This window comes from Hyperolius riggenbachi, chromosome 9, assembly GCF_040937935.1.
Source record: "Hyperolius riggenbachi isolate aHypRig1 chromosome 9, aHypRig1.pri, whole genome shotgun sequence".
Taxonomy (NCBI): Eukaryota; Metazoa; Chordata; class Amphibia; order Anura; family Hyperoliidae; genus Hyperolius; species Hyperolius riggenbachi.
This window is the reverse complement of record NC_090654.1, coordinates 230425116-230442447: the sequence shown is the minus strand read 5'-3', so window position 1 is coordinate 230442447 and position 17332 is coordinate 230425116. Positions and strand designations below refer to the sequence as shown.

The following is a 17332-nucleotide window of genomic DNA, read 5'->3' as shown; positions in this document are numbered from 1 at the left end:
AAAAAGTGCCCTGAAGGCCAATCCATTTCCAATCACTGAAGTAATCGATCAGAAATGATTGTTCATGCTTATTGATAGACTAATGCTCGCGAACAAATTCTCATCAGCTAATTAAGGCTGCTACTTATCCAAAATCTTCTACAGCAGTGATGGTTTCTGAGTCACTGATGTGAGGATTTATAATTGGCTCTCCACACAGCTCACAAAGTCATTTAGCCAGAGGATTACTAATGGCAGCCTCCATTCTCTCACAACAGCTTTACAGCTGGGAAGGAGAGCTGTGTCTTTAGTCATACAACCTATGATTAGCCACAGACTGCTAAGTTATCCTAAGGGCCCTTTTCCACCAGCGCGTTTGCGCTGGCTGAATCGCAAAACCGCAAACCGCTAGCGATTTTACAATCGCTACGGTTTGCTTTTTAACATAGGAATCGCGGTAGGTCATTTCCACTACCGCGATTCGCTTTTGTCGGGAACGCGAACGCGCGGCGGAGCGATAATTGCCGCGATTTTGCTATGCAGTGCATAGCATAGCAAAATCGCGGCCGCAAACGTCGGGGGAATCGCCGGTTTTGCGATTCAGCAATCGCTAGCGTTCAGCGTGAACGCTAGCGATTGCAGGTGGAAAAGGGCCCTAACAGTCAATTGATCGGAAGATAAATTATATACATAATACTAAGATTTAGAAAAGGATATAAAACTTTCATTTACATACAAATAATGACAGACAATATTGCATACATCAATAAATAAAGCATTGATTGGTACCACCTTTGTTTCAGCTAAACAAGCATATAGTTGTGGGTTAATGCCAGACTGCTTATGTCTACATCTAAACCTGCTCTCTAGCTGTGGTGATACAAAAAAATGGAACCAATAAGAATGGTTTCCTTAACCCATTCGCGTTCAGTCGTTTCCACGTGAGAAATGTTCACCTCCCATTCATTAGCCTATAACTTTATCACAATGAACTGATCTATATCTTGTTTTTTCCACCACCAATTAGGCTTTCTTTGGGGGGTAAATTTTGCTAAGAGCCACTTTACTGTAAATGCATTTTAACAGGAAGAATAAGAAAAAAATGGAAAAATTCATTTTCTCAATTTTCCGCCATTATAGTTTTAAAATAATACATGCCTCCATAATTTAAAACTCACGTATTGTATTTGTCCATATGTCCCGGTTATTACACCGTTAAAATTATGTCCCTATCACAATGTATGGCGACAATATTTTATTTGGAAATAAAGGTGAATTTTTTCCATTTTGCATCTTATCACTATTTACAAGTTTAAAATAAAAAAAAATAGAAATATTTCATCTTTACATTGATATTTAAAAAGTTTAGACCCTTAGTTAAATATTTACTTTTTTTTATTGTAATGGTTTTTTTTTATAGTAAACATTTTATTTGGGTAGTTTTGGGAGGGTGGGAGGTAAACAACAGATTTATAATGTAAATGTGTGTTTTGTTTTTTTTACTTTCAGTTGTAATATTACTTTTTGGCCACAAGATGGCGGCCATGAGTTTGTTTACATGACGTCACTCTAAGCGTAACACACGCTTAGAGTGACGCATCGGGGAGGGAACAGCCAGAAAAAGCACAGCTTCCGAGAGAAGCTGTCGCTTTTTCAGCGGGGGAGAGGAATCAGTGATCGGGCACCATAGCCCGATACATTGATTCCGTGGCTACCGAATCCGCGGCCGGGAGTGCGCGTGCATGCACGCGATCGGCCACGGGAGTGCGCATGGTTCCTGGACGTAGTTTCTACGTCCAGGAACCAAAATAAGTTAAAGTACTTCCGAGGCCAGAATTACTAAAATGACACTTTACCATTTTATTATCAGAATCCACGGAGGACGCCCTGCTCGTCCTCCGCTCCCTTCCGCCGTCAATCTAGAGTTTTCGGTTCCCCCAGGGCTTTGCCTGACCCCACCGAACGGGTCGTATCCATTCCACCAGTAAGATGGCCACCACCTTGATCCGCGGCTGTGCAGTACGCTTTGCCGCGAGTGCGACTGCGCAGCCTTTAGCCTGCCTCCAGCCGCGTAGTGCTTCCAGGCATCCTGCTGAAGCATACGTCGGGTGCGGCTGGAGGTGGGCTAAAGGAGTCGCACTCGCGGCAAAGCATACTGCGCAGCCGCGGATCAAGGCGGCGGCCATCTTAATAGTGGAATGGATGTGACCCGTTCGGTGGGGTCGCGCAAAGCCCGGGGGGAACCAAAAACTCTAAATTGACCGCGGAAGGGAGCGGAGGACGAGCAGGGCGTCCTCCATGGATTCTGATAAAAAGGTAAAGTGTCATTTTATTAATTTTTGCCTCGGAAGTCCTTTAAACACAACTTTTGAGAGGCAGCTGTGCCAGTTCCCAAATCTGGTTAGCAGTCAGTGTAGATAATTCTGGCATGCATATTATGCAGCTTTGAATTGGGCCAATGCTATACATTTCTTGTAGACAATTTACACAATAACAAGCTGCATACAATTTCCACGCAAGTCAGAATTAGTTGCATCTCACTGACCATTTGTACTCTTGAATCTGACAAACCTTTTTGCCAATTTCTGGCTCCTGTTGAGCTAGAATCCACGTTTGTACTATAGAAAGGCAATGATTCTAACATTTTACATAGTATGGGCCCAATCTGACTATAGGGAGTTGATACATTTCTATTTCCAAATCTTTCTTCCTTCTCCACCGGACAGAATGGGCTGCTCAGCAAGAAAGAAAAATCCACAGCCCTAGCAGCACATCGGGGCACACTGATCATGGATCACCCAAAGTCATGAGTACAGATTGTTGTGGGTGATGCTTATCCCGTGTGAATAGTCTTAGGCAAACAGGGCCCTAATGTACTGTAATCTAATAATGGATTCATGTTGTGTTAGTTATCGAAGAAGTTAAAGGGCAGCTCTGGGCAGACATATCTAGTTTGTGAAATGCTGACATGATTACCTGTTTGCACCAGGTAACTGAGAGGTCCAGGGCCTACCTGCACTTTCCTCTGAGTATCACACAGTGGTGTAGGGGCCCCTGGTTGTTGTGCAAAGCAGTGTTAATGATTACTTGTTTGCAGTAAGGGACTGATCACACTATGCATGTATGTGGACATGCTCATTATGTCTTTACAATCACTATAACTATAACATGCACTGTGCATGAAGGAATATATGCAGCAGTGAAGTTATGCTGCCTTTTACAATGTGCATACATACTGTGACTACCCTTAGGCCTCTTTTACACTATACACTGAAAAACAGATGCATTTTAACTTTCCACAGTAGTGCATTGTGGAAAAGCTTTCAGTTAACAATATTTTTTATAGCGCTTTTCTCCCTGGGGACTCAAAGCGATGTGACTGCATTATGCAGTCTCAAAGGCTAAGGAAAATAAGTGAGTTTTAGCCTTTTTTATTTTTTTTAAAGCTTTCCAGAGAAGGAGCCTCTCGTACTGAGTGTGGAAGTGAGTTCCATAGAGTAGGGGCTGCATAGGAAAAGGCCCGAGCACCAAATGTTAGGTGTATCCTGGGAATAACCAGCTTCATCTTGTTGGCAGAGCGGAGGGTGCGTGGAGGGGCATAAAGTTCCAATAGATCCGCTATGTATTTGAGTCCCATGTGGTTTAAACTGAACCATAGGTTTGAACTGAACCATAGGAAAACATGGACATTACTTCGAAAGAAGAAATTATTTTTAGTTACAACTGAAAGCGACTGATATATTGTAAAAGTTCCTTAAAGGGAACTAGAGAGAAACGAGGGGTAAAAAAGGCAAAGCTTTTATACATACCTGGGGCTTCCTCCAGCCCCATGAGCCTGGATCGCTCCCACGCCGCCGTCCTCAGCTTCCTGGATCTGCCGGTACCGGGCCCGTCACTTCCGGCGGACGCGGCCAATTGTCCGCATCACAGGGGCTCCCAGCATACATGTACGCATGCGGCTGCGCAGTAGGCAGCCACATACGTATCTGTATGGAGAGAGCACCCTGTGATGCGGAGGATTGGCCGCATCCGCCGGCCGACTTGCGGCAATGACGGAACCCGGTGGTGGCGGATCCAGGCAGCGGAGGACGGCGGCGTGGGAGAGATCCAGGCGTATGGGGCTGGAGGAAGCCCCAGGTATGTATAGTTCATCCTCTCTGGTTCCCTTTAAATTATTAAGTGTAAATGGGCCCTTTGCATTGGTACGTGTTTTTTTCCATAGCAATGCATTGAGAAAAAGATTTCAGTTAAAACACATTAAGTGTGAAAGGTGCCATAGGAAAACATGGGACTTACTTTGAAAATCCGTTTTCGTTCAGTTATAACAGAGTAACTGATTAACTGGGCTTAAAGATCTTTTGACACTATATCAGTTACTGTCAAATGTAACTGAAAGGACAAATGATGTGCAGTCCAGTGTCCATGTTTCCCTATGGCCTCTTTCACACTAAATGCTGAAAAATGAAGCTTTTTTTTTTTTTTTTTTTTTTTACAATGCACTGCTGTGGAGAAAAAGAAGTGCAATAAGCGTGAAAGAGCTTTTAGAGGGACAGACTGTGTGCCTGTGTGTTCTTGCTTTGTGTAAACACATAATACAAGTAATGTAAACTAGCCCTACCTGCTGTATTACATAGGTAGAGGACTCGTTTACATGATTTATCTGTTAGACATGACGTGTTGCATATAGATAGGAATGCAGTATGCTCTTATTAGAAGCAGTTAGTAAAAGCCTGTCCCATGGTTGTCAATCTAATAAATTAGCATAGGTTGCACCTTATTCCAAAATAGACCATTTCTAAGCTTCATAAGATGCTACGGTGTTCATTCACAGGTCATGCAGGCCTCATTAAGATATGTGCAAAATGAAAAACCTTTCCAAGACCTCCACAGGAAAAGCTAAAACATTCCATGCAGGCATTCTAACTGCCAGCAATGCAAGAACTATGTGCTACTGTATAGCTGAGGTGATCCCTGAACCATCCTAGTACAGCAATCAGCGCTACCTGGAGAGGAATCTGGCCAGGCTTGCAATCACCAGAGGTTGCCGTTTGCTGACCAAACTGAGTAGTCTGGAGGGGATAGCTGGAGCTCCCAAATCAACCTGAAAATAAAACAGCTGAGTTAGTGCACTTGCTGCATTAGAATTGAAGTGCTGTATGTGATGCTCTATTTACAGTAACAGAGGGTTCTTGAAAGATTAGCTTTCAGGATTGATTCACTTTGTCACATCATAGATAGACAGATTCAACATCCAACATGGCCATACATGGTACAATTTTCATTTTTTTTCGATTAGATAATTTCGTTCAATTATTCCGTTAGATCTAATATAAAGTTTTTTCCAGCACGTCCGATCTGATTTTTCTCGAAAAAACAGGATAATCGTTCAAATTTCTTTATCAAAATTTTTTTTTTCTCAACTTTCAATCAATTCGATGATTTAGATCGAATAAACGGGATAGTCAAACATTTTTATTGCAATGTGTATGGTCACCAGAATGTAACATGTTCTGAATGCAAGAAATAAGGGAAAAGAGAAATCAAAGTTTTGCTTGTGAGGAATTCTGGGGGGTAAACAGAAGGCAGACAAAGGCCTCAATTCACTAAGCTTATCTCTTGTCTTTAATAACTCTTCTAGAGTTGTTACCATGGTGATAAGGCATGTAGTATTCAGGAAACATTTTACCTCAGGCAAGCCTAAAGTTAACTCTTCTGTCTTTAAATTAACTCTCCAATCCTTAAAATAACTCCAGAGTTAAAGACAGGCTGTTAATTAACTGCGTGTGAAAATAACTACAGAGGAGGTAAATTAACTGCAGAGGAGGTAAATTAACTACAGGAGAGGTAACTTAAGGAATGAAGAGGTAAGATAACTCTCACGTGTGGAGGTAAGTTTTCTCTTGCTTTATTATCTCTAGCATGATCTTAGTGAATTGAGGCCATTGTCCTCATTGCCCTGTGTTAAAGATAATCATCCTCAGAGCAAAGGTTTTACATTCTTCTGTTTTCAACTGAGGATAATATTTTTAATAAAAACAAAATGGGAATCAAATGTTAACTAAAGCTTTTGAAATAATCACTCTTGCTCATCCTGCCACCTTGCCCCCCATCACCCTAGAGGTTCCACCACTTGCCCAAGGAGGGTGCCCATTCCCCCCCAGTGGGGATCCTGTCACAATGATTTTAAAAGGTATTTTCACACTATGCAAGATCACAATGCAAGGAAGCGTATATAACATACAGTAACTGCAAGCTTGTATGGCAACAAAATCCACAGTGCAAATGTTCAAGTGCATTCTGATATAATTGCATTGTGTTGCAAAGGAATGATATTGCCTGTTGCACCGCAATGGATGTAGTGTGTGAAGGTACCCTTACATTCTGTATGAAAATAAAATGGTGGAGTTCAGCTTTCAGATAAAGGCATTCACAATGTAAAGCCTGGGTTTGTAAGTACTTCTGTTCATACCTGGAGCATGTAGATGACTCGTGTGACGGTTTCCCCATTGCAGTCATCAGGCTGGAGGATCCAGGCACTTGGCATGATCTCTCCTCGCACTGCATCTCTATTAGGCCGAGGCATAGACTCATTGTACAGAGACTGGAAGCACAGGCTGGAACACTTTTCCTGCACAGAACACACACAGGCTTAGTCACTAGGAGATTCTGCAGCTGAAAAACTGCACCTTTGTTTGTTTTTGAATTCTACAGCACAAGAAAATAAGAAGCACCACTTGATAGGCTGATGCCAACTAAGGGCTCTATCACACCAGAGCTGATTTCTGGCATTTTGACGCAAAGTCAGAACTTTGTGTTAACCAAGGTAAAATGAAAGTCCATAGACTTTCATTTTTCCTTTTACATCTAACACGGTTTAACGCAGTGCGGAATGCCATGACTCAGCTGGGAGCTTTTAATCATCCAGCGCTGGCATTTTCCAGTTGGGTAAATCAGAACTACTCAGCATAGCACTGCAACATCCCGATGTCATGCGCAGATCATAAAGCTTGCAGGAAATTGGCTCCTGCAAACGTTATGTAATGTGAAAGAGCCCTGATGCTTGTACATACAAGCTCCAGTGGCGTAGCAATATGGGTTGCAGAGGTCTTGACTGCATTGGGCTCCTCCCTCAACTGCACTATTAGCTCTTTATTGGTCCAGTGCTGGTAATCACTTCTATAGATGGTTTGAATGATAATGATTAACAAGCTATTCCCCATCCTCTTCTTGCACCTCTGACACTGTAGTTGCCATTGGCAGGTTTTGGTGCGCCGTACCAATTAATGTATAGAGTGCTTGGGGGGGGGCCCATGTAAAACTTGCACCGGGCCCATAGTTCCTTAGCTACGCCACTGATGAGCTCATTTAATAGCCTAGAACAAGTGACCTAACCCTGCATTGATAGATGGATGAAAGAGGTGCCCTAATAGGATAATTAAAAAAACGTAGTAGGAATGGTCAATGAAATGCAAATAATTACAAATTGATGCAGGATATTCAAATGTATGCAGCACGAAAATTGACCCATTAAAATTTTACCTCAGCTGGATTTGAATGGTTAATTTTCATGCTGCATTAATTTGCATAATCTTGCATCAACTCAGAATTATTTGCATCTCCTTGACCAACCATAATTAAAAGAAGCAGCAACTGATGGCTTATGATGTCATGGAATAAAAAGGCAAAAGGTCGATAAGAGTCAAAATGTGTTAAGCACAAATGACAACGTATTTGTGTTTGGCAAGTGACAGAGTAACACCTCAGGTCAGTACAGGGCATACCTATGAAATCGCCCCCGGGAGACTTGGGCCCAGGATACAGCCGATATACAGCTTATCTGCTCCTGCACAAGTCCTGGCAGTGTTAATTCCTATTACCCCCTCCAGGTCCATGTGGATGGTAGGGAATGGTGTAGTTCAGCTTCCAGCTATTGCTGGTGGCCGAATTGCAGTGTTATAAAAGTAACTTCAGATCCGTCTTCTGACGGCACCCAATTACTCACTGTGCGCTGCTATAGCCGTAATTCCCATTATGGTCTATGCGCCCAAATCTCCTGCGCTTTTAACAGCGCTTGAGTACAGGTGCCAAAGTTAGCCTCACACAGCAATACGAGCACCTCAGGCAAATACATTAAACATTATGTTCTCACGCAAACCCATTAAAGAGGAACTGTAGTAAAAATGAATAAAATTGCTTTGTTTCCCCCTACAATATTCATTTATAGATTAATTAGTGTTTGCCCATTGTAAAATCTTTCCACTCCCTGATTTACATTCTGAAACTTATCCCTGGTGGCGACATCTTTAGTTCTGCCAGGTGATCTGTATGGAATGTGCACTACTGAGAGTTCTATGCACAGAGGGAGATACTGTGTTCTAGGCAGTTGGAAAAAGGTAAAGATTTCTCGAGGGAAAGGGGATATCAGATACTGATTGGGATGAAGTTCAATTAGAGTTAAAGTTCCTCTTTATGTGGTGCAGTTGGATTGCTACCGAGCAAGATTAAAACTTTACCAGACACTCAATGTTCACTGTAAGGTGCTCGTTTTTAAATTAGCCTGCTCACCTCTTTGGACTCCACAGTAATGCAACAGAAGTCCCTGGGTTGTTTCAGATAACAAAGTGACGTATCCATCATCACATGGACTGCAAAAAAAACGAAAAATAACTTTAACCAAATTGTGCTGTTGATACTGTAATGTATGAGTTATAAAATACCCATGAGGATAAGTGCTAAGGTTTTTGAACATGTTTGTAAAGGGTGAATTACCTGTTTACCAGGAAGAGGTGCCAGTGTTTCTTTAAAACAAGACTTTTTTGTTATTCACATTTTTTATAATAGAGGTGCGTAGCTGAAAATATTACCACAGTCACCTTAAAGAGAACCTGAGGTGGGAATCTTAGAGTTAAATCTATACACAGAGGCTGGGTCTGGCTATAGTGCCCAGCCTCTGTTGCTAGTTGAATATTCCCTAAATCCCCCCTGTGCTCTGCACGAGCCCATAAATTACAGCCACGCTGTCTGGCTCTGTTTACTTTTCTAGTGTCACTCACGCTGCTTCCCCGCCTCCTGCAGAGCGCAGTTCCCTGCCCGAGTCCCTTCTCTCTAATCAGCGGCGAGGGAAGAGACGTAGGCGGGGATAGGCGCTCTGCAGGAGGCGGGGGAGCAGCATGAGTGGCACTAGAATGGTAAACAGAGCCTGCTGCGACACGCTCAGTGTCGCCAGCGCGGCTGTAATTTATAGGCTTGTGCAGAGAGCAGGGGGGATTTAGGGAATATTCAACTAGCAACAGAGGCTGGGCACTATAGCCAGACCCAGCCTCTGTGTATAGATTTAACTCTAAGATTCCCACCTCGGGTTCTCTTTAACATTTTAATGCCGGTTGCTGTAAGTGTATTTGTTTGACACCCATGGGCTAATCAAAGTGGTCAGAAATGGAACACTGGGATCAAGTTGTGAGCCAACCTCATTGTCTACTGGCCACCTTCCTCCTTTATAAAGTTCCCTGGTGTCCAATGGCTCCCCACCAACCCCTATACAGTTTCCCCAGTGTCTAGTGGTCCTCCTCCCTCACCTATACAGTTCCCTGGTGTCTAGTGGACCCCAACCTTTCCATACAGTTCCCTAGTGTTTAGTGATTTCCTCCCCCATATGGCTTACCTGGTGTTCTAGGGCTTCACCTCCAATGTAGCTTCCCAGGTGGTCTAGAGTAGGCCAAACAGTGCAATAATGCAAACATAGTGGGAAAAACACTTGGGGGCCAACTTTAATGGCTCAGAGGGCCACATTTGGCCCACGGGCTGGAGTTTGACCTGTATGGATTAGCCTAATAGCCACTCTATAAAGAAACCATGCCATACACAGCTCTGATTGTGGCAAAATCTAAAGGGGACAGTGCAAAACAATGATGGTTTTTGAAACCATTCAACATGGGTGGCTTACATAAGTTGGCAGGGCAGCGCTACCTTGGGGGTCCTGTGGCAATTGCCCCTTTTGCCTCTGAGTGCTGCCAGACCTCCCCCCCCCCAGGTCTCCCCACTTGTGCTGCCCCGGTGGTCTTCCAAAGTTTTGTTAGCGTAGCAACTCACCTGTCCTGGTGCGCTGCTCCAGCCTCCTCTCCATGAACCCGTTGTATGCCATTATGCAATAACATGCGGGTCATTGAGAAGAGGCACTCCTGGGAGAATCAAGATGAAAGCTCACAGACTGGAGCAGCACACCAGAACTGGTGAGTTGCTGCGCTGACAGGGAGGTGGTTAGAGATGGGCATGAAGGAGGAGAATTTTGTTAAGGTTACACTTCAGAAGAAAGATCTAATAAGATTGGGAAGCATTAAACACTGGGAAGATATACAAACAATGGTGAAGAGTGGGGCTGGATATGGGTAGCTGTAAGAGCAAACCTGCTTATGAAAAGAGGATATCCAAGATATAGCCCATACCACCTACTATCTTTCTTAATTAGGACTTTGTTTTCCCCCATGAAATATGTCAGTTGTATGATGAAATCTAGCAGTGTATTGGGTAACCTACCCAGCTGTATATTGCTGCCCACTCTCTGATGTACACGAGCCGCCAGGATGGACTGGTCATACAGCCGCCTTGTGGTCACATCTTTCACCATGGACCAGACCTCATGCAGAGGCCTCCTGATGACTCCAGCTCCCATAAAGCTGTGCTTCGTAGGGGATGAGAAAGCTTTATAATACACCAACACGTCCTTCTCTGTAGTCTGATATCTGCAACACAGACAGCAAAGTAACCATATTAAATAGATTATTAGTTTCAAGCTCAAATCCAGAAAGAACATTGTTTTTGAATAGTATAGAATGGAGATAGTAATTTGAAGTAGGGAGGGTGACTGTGTCCCCAATGGAGAGATTTGCCTTCACTTCCTGTCCCCAGGACTTTGGAATTAGACAGCAGCCTCTTGCTCAGTCTAACATCACTGAACAACGGTCATTATTTGATACTTGGACACATTTTCTGCTGCACAGAATAATAAATATTTCATTTCACAAATTAAATGTCTCCACCAGAATCTAGGGGCAATATTGGGGAAGTCCGTTAACCTAGTACTATGTCTTTGGGATGTGGTAGGTAACGGACATAAGGGGATAACATAAAATAGGGATAGTGGGAACATCTCTGCAGAATACAGATTTGAGTTTTCCCTAAAAATGGTCTTATCGCAGCAGTAATAGGAAATCGGTGGCGGAAATCAGTATTCTGCGGAAATACTGCATTACCGCAATCAGAGCTCAGAAGCATTGGCCCATTAAAATCAATATGGAAAATGTATAATCCTCGATCTAGGCTGCTCGATAGAAACAAGGAAAAAGATCCAGGAATATAATAACTTTGCTTGGGGAAAAGTAATTAAGTACTTGGAGATTAAGCTGGGTGGTAACGTAGACAAAATATACGATCAAAATTATAAAAATCTAATGGAAGAGAGTAAAAAAAAAAAAAAACTAAATGGATGGGATCGGCCTTACTTTAATCCACTGGGCAGAATAGCAATAATAAAGATGTGTATTTTTCCCAAAATAATATTTCTTATGCAGTGTGTTCCGATTGCCCTCCCCAGCACATGGTTCAGGGGGTGGAACAGACTCTTCCAGGATTTTATCTGGGCTAGATCATCTCGTAGAATTAGCTATAACATAATTGGTAGAGATAAAACAAGGGGTGGGATGTCGGCCCCAGATATTTTATCTTACTATAAGTGTATACATTTAACAAGAATAGTGGACTGGAAAATAGAACACTACGCGTTCAGGTAAAAAATTTTGGACTTTTGAAAAACATGAACTAAATATGGATATGATATTTGCATGTGTATATTGACAGGTTATGGAGTACATCATCCCACCCCTTAATAAAGCCCACACAGAGTCCTATATAACCTAATGAAGGAATGGATAACTGGGGGGGGGGGGGGGGGGGGTCTTTCCCTCCTGACATCCTTAAGAGATAATCCAGGTTTTCCACCCACATCCTCAGCATTGTGGTTCTCCAAGAATGGTGTAAATATTGATACCCGTTTAGTACATATTTATGGGAACAAAGCCCTGGGGATTACTGGTATGATGGGGGGACAAGGAAAGAATACACCCTGGTGGCTTACCCAAATAAAAAGTTATATGAACAAAAATACATCTATTAGGAGTGATTTGAATCTGTTTGAGAAACTTCTCCTACTTAATAATAGACCACCTAAAATAATGTCACTATTATACGACTTTTTAAAAACCACTAACCAATGTGATCTCCCTCCATACTGTAAAAAATGGGAGACGATCATAAATACACCCCTGGGTGAGAAATGGCCAGCTATTTGGTCTGCTATATGGGGTAGCCCGGACTCAGATTTACAGTGGATGCAGTATAAAGTGGTATCTAGATGGTATAAAATTTAATCCAAGGATGGGGTCCACATGCTGGCGATGCGGGTTGACGGGGGGGATCAGAAGTTCATATGTGGTGGAGCTTGCCCGTCTGTCACTCCCCTGTGGAATGAATTTATAGAATTTGGTAAACAACGGGTGCACACCAACTTTAATCTATCCAAAATTAATGCGATTTTTGGTATAACAGAACAGGAGAAGACTAAGGAAGGCACTTTTTTGATAACAGTGGGTACCCTATATATCCGAAAAATAATAGCTAAAAACTGGAAGAGTTCGGGCCACCTCCTTTTTTTTAGAATGGTTTAGGGGAATGGAAAACTTATACGAAAGATCAAATACCCCGACATCAGAAATTACTTCAAACCAATATAAATTTATAAGAGAAATCTGGGGTAACCTAAGGGGTTACTCCTCCCTTGCGGTCATATAGGCGGGACCATCAAGTACGGGCTAGGGAGGAGGGAGACTGGCGATTAGCTGAAATACAGAGACAAAATGGTATAAGGGACCATTGTGACTGTGGCCTAATATAACCTAACCTACTTGGGGTATGAATGTGAAGTATGGTTGGATTATGAATATTGGGTGTATGGGGAGAGGGGTGGTGGTATAAGGGGAGGTGCGGGTTAATCATTCACTAATTTTTAATGGTACTGTATTATATCCGTTTTTCTTTTTTCTCAAACAATGATGCAAACATTACCTGACATATAAGGCTTTTGCCTTAAGACAATCAGGATATAACCCGGTGGGGATAGCAGATTTTTTTTTTTTTTTCAAAAAGCATTTGACCAATTACAGGCTGCAGAATTTTCCCGTAAAGATTGGAATACTGCTGAATTTTTAGACCAATCACAAGACTTGGCAAAACTGTGTAGTATCAAAGTCTTATGATTAGTCTAACCGTGGTATTCCAATTCCGCGGTAAATCACCGCATGCTCTAATTTGTCCAATGCTACTGAGTATTTATGAATTTTAAGTGCTGTGATTGTAAAATCGTAAATATTAGGCCAATCACAGGACTCGGAAATGTTCTGTATTGGAAATTTTTGGTGATCAGAATTTCTGGCAATTTGTAAACTGGCATTTCCAGCCATCCCTAAACATAAAAAACCCACAGCAAGAGTGCTAGCTACCCTTGACCATATACAGCAGCACCTTTGGACCTATGGTGTATAAAAGGAGCAGTTGATTATGTGAAAAATATCCAAACCTGTCGCTCTCCATTGACGTTCTGCAGCATAAATCTTGTTTTATGACTGGAGCACAGCTTAAAGGGACTCCGAGCACCTCTCATGGGTATGCCTTTAAGACTCCGACCAGTACTGCAAAGTACTTAGATGCATACCTTTCTGTAGCTTGTGCCCTCCTCTATCAATCTACACCACGTTCTACACCAAATAGTTTTCATTCGATTTCAGTTTAAAAAATGGGGCTGCCATCTAGGCTGTGTTATAACTTCTGGGTCACCCCTATCTTCTCTGTTAGCGAAGTGCATCACTGAATGAAGCAGGAAGAGGAAGTGACACGCATGGCAATTGCAAAAGGCTCCTCCAGGGGGGTCATAGCATGACTTTGTTGGAAGTAGTCTGGCTTAAAGGCATGCCCATGAGAGGTGCTTGGAGTCCCTTTAACATCTAATGTGCTATCCGCAGTTGTTGGACTGAAGTATTGAGGCTGCTCAGAAGAAGCTGTGGCAGTGTGCAGCAGCCAAGATAAGATATCTTCAGGTCTAAAGCTAAAGAAAAACAAAGAAATGAATGAATACTTACATCCATCCAGCTGATGCCTGCCCATCGAAGAGGTTCCGTACGTCATAGGAACAAGCCGCCATTACCTAAAAACAATAATTAAATGAAAATTAATTCCAAATTAAAAAACAAGTTGTCTTTAAACTTGAATGGCATCAATTCTGCAAACTTGGACAATGTGGTTCCCAATTCCCATGATACAAGCTACAGATACTGCAGAGCACAATCACTAAACACCTTCACCTGACATTAGGTGGTGTGTGTAATGGACTCACCTCTGCCATGGCACTTGCTTGGATCTGAATGGTGAGCTCCTGGTACAAGCCTGGAGAAGAACTGTAATGCAGAGCCTCATGGGAAGGCAATGCTTCAGTTGAAGGGCTTTTCCCAGCAGATGCTTGGCTTTTATCTGGGGAGACTAGAAACAAAAATGTTCTGTTATAGTAGACATGTTCTTGCAGTAAATTTCATTCCACAGAGCTGCATTATGTACAAAAGATCTGTTCCAACTTTTCGTTCTGTACTGAACACCTCTGCCTCACACGTACAGACTGCAATGCACAAACTTCCTAAATAACAGATTTTAAAATGATTGCACATACACACACACACATACACACACACACACACGCACACACACACACACACACACACACAGACAGACAGACAGACACACACACACAGACAGACAGACAGACAGACACACACACACGCACCAAAATGTCTGAAACATTTATTGGAATGACCCACTTAATGTAACTAGATGTAAATGGTCTGTCTCTCATACTCCATAAAATGATTACATTTGATCAAAAATGTATCGATAGTTTTCCACTGATCAGTTTGATCTTGTATAGATACACTCGTTTTATTGAAACGAAAGTGCCATTGAATAATCAAAAGTGTAATGTGTATGGCCAGCAGAACAACACCCATCCCGGACTTATGTTTTGTGCCATACATAATATGTACAGGTTATTCTAAAGCATTCTTCTTAATTTTACTACCTCAGCAATGACACCCTTCTCATGGACTAACTCGGACTTGTTTTGCCGGGTCTCTGTAAAACGCATTTTATACCCTGATTGCATGTATAACCTTGTGCTATGTTGTATAACCGTTTGCAACAATGGGTGACAGACAGAGAGATAGCAATGTATGTATCCCTATTTATTTCCAACGTTGCACAATATGTTGGCGCTTTATAAATACAATTAATAATAATAATTGCTTTTACAGCAGCATTTACAGTTCATACTGATTACATCTGATGTTATAATACTGGGCATGGATCTCTGCTGACATTTACTGGCTGCTGGTCTTATTACATGTACAACCTGTACTTGTATTACTTGTACCACTGTGCCTTTTCCCCTGTTTCCAAACCCACTACCCTCTAATGTAGGCTTGCAAGGGCAGAGACCTCCTCCTAGTGTTTCTTATTCTGCTGTAATTTTCCATATGAAAATGTGCCAACATTGGTGATGTCACACATCAACAAGGTCTGTACAATCAGGACATCCAGCAATACAAATACAGAGTTTTGAACCACTTCTGTATGTTCCCCACTATTTGTTTTGTACTATGTACTGCACTACAGAAGATACAGGCGCCATATAAATAAAAACATAACTGTTAGGAATACCTCATTACTGAACACCATAGCTTAATTACAAAACAGTACGTATTACTGCTACAACTGAAACACTTTTTTGTAAACATACTGTATGCAAGCCAAAAGTAAAAAGGAATAATAAAAAAAATTGATTACACCACAAAGTGGCATAATTCCTCCCATTGAAGAGATCACATACCTGGCAAAGATGCATTCTGAGCTGGAACCACAAGATGGCAGTTCCTCACTGCAGAGCGACTTCTTCCAGATCTGCTTTGTAAATCTAATCCAACCAGCAAAGTCTGAAAATAAATAGGAATACAGTCAAGGAGAGAACAAAAGAGAAAATAAGTCAGGACTTACAATGGGCTCTATTCACAAAACTTCTTATAAAGGTCTTATATATCACCTATTTGATAAAAAATAACCTTTCAGCAGATTTACAAGCAAAATAATCACTCAAAGTTGTTCCCGATTCATTTCAATATTACCTTTCTTACCTTAATTATATATTATATCTTTGGGACCTTAAAAAAATAACATAGATAAGGTGAAAACAGCTGAAAAAGCTTTGTGGTCATGTCTGTGTATTCTCCACTGGTATTCAATGAAAGATGTCAGGGTGCTTCAGTATTAAGGTACAGTGCCTCAGTAGGGGAAGGCAAGGCAAAGGTTCTGATGCAACCAACTCACTGACAAGTACATACTGTACATGGCAACATAGTCCTCTAAAAAGTAAATTGCAGGCAGTCTAAGATATATCTGACTGGAAATGACTTGTACATTTCACACTCCCCCTACACCAACTGACCTTCCAATCTTAAAAACCACTGTTAAATTCACAAGGTAGGATCTATAGGGGTTGATGACTGACGTATACATGTAATTAAGGCGCCGGTAAATTTGGGAGCAGGGCAAAGACAAAAAATGGTTTACCCTGCTCCTGCAAAAGTCCCAGCGGAGTGAGTACCCTGTATTTTTTTGCTTTTAAAAGTAGTCTTTCGTTTTACAGTTGATACATGAATGAAGAATTTACGATATTGATATTATAGCACTAATTATAAAGTAGATACAAAATAGTGGCATGCTAGGTGATACAGAATGTAGCTGAACTGTAGATGGTTTACAATGTGTTCTTGCAGTGAGCAGCATCTGAAGAGAAGTGGGAACATTACACAGCTATGAAAGGTGCTTCAGAGCTTTAAAAGTAGCTCTTGACTAGATAATATTTCCAGTCTTGGTCTGTGGCTTACAAAGAAATTATCTGCAGTGATGACAAAAAAAAACCAGATTGAACCACAGTGTGCAGTATAATACTCACTTTCACCTCTGGACATGAACCCTTTCCTCCCATGGCAGGGGTTGCTGTCACGCCACTGTTATACCCTGACGTTGGTCCTGAGGACAGGCTGAGGCTAGAATTGGTGAATAAAGTGCTGGTGCTTACAAGGGTTTTCATTTTGGTATCCTCCTGCAAAGGAATAAAAGTAGTTTTGCATTCAGCAACACAGTAGTTAAGTTTTTCATAGTCTGAACATGCCTGGTACCATTTATGAAACAGTAACTTTACTCG

At 41.9% G+C, this 17332-nt stretch overlaps 1 protein-coding gene across 4 annotated transcripts in view; it reads right to left on the bottom strand.

The window, feature by feature from the left end:
* Window positions 1–4028: 4028 nt before the first annotated feature.
* STARD9 (StAR related lipid transfer domain containing 9) overlaps window positions 4029–17332 on the bottom strand; it is a 255427-nt gene continuing 242123 nt past the window's right edge. For all 4 annotated transcript variants that reach the window (XM_068254136.1, XM_068254138.1, XM_068254137.1 and 1 more), the window contains 8 exons: window positions 17081–17230; window positions 15959–16061; window positions 14420–14562; window positions 14166–14230; window positions 10513–10718; window positions 8545–8624; window positions 6449–6607; window positions 4029–5080 (listed from right to left, as the gene is read on the bottom strand). In XM_068254136.1, the coding sequence (XP_068110237.1) occupies window positions 4979–5080; window positions 6449–6607; window positions 8545–8624; window positions 10513–10718; window positions 14166–14230; window positions 14420–14562; window positions 15959–16061; window positions 17081–17230 (1008 nt within the window). In that variant the 3' untranslated portion in view covers window positions 4029–4978. The remainder of the gene's footprint in view (window positions 5081–6448; window positions 6608–8544; window positions 8625–10512; window positions 10719–14165; window positions 14231–14419; window positions 14563–15958; window positions 16062–17080; window positions 17231–17332) is intronic.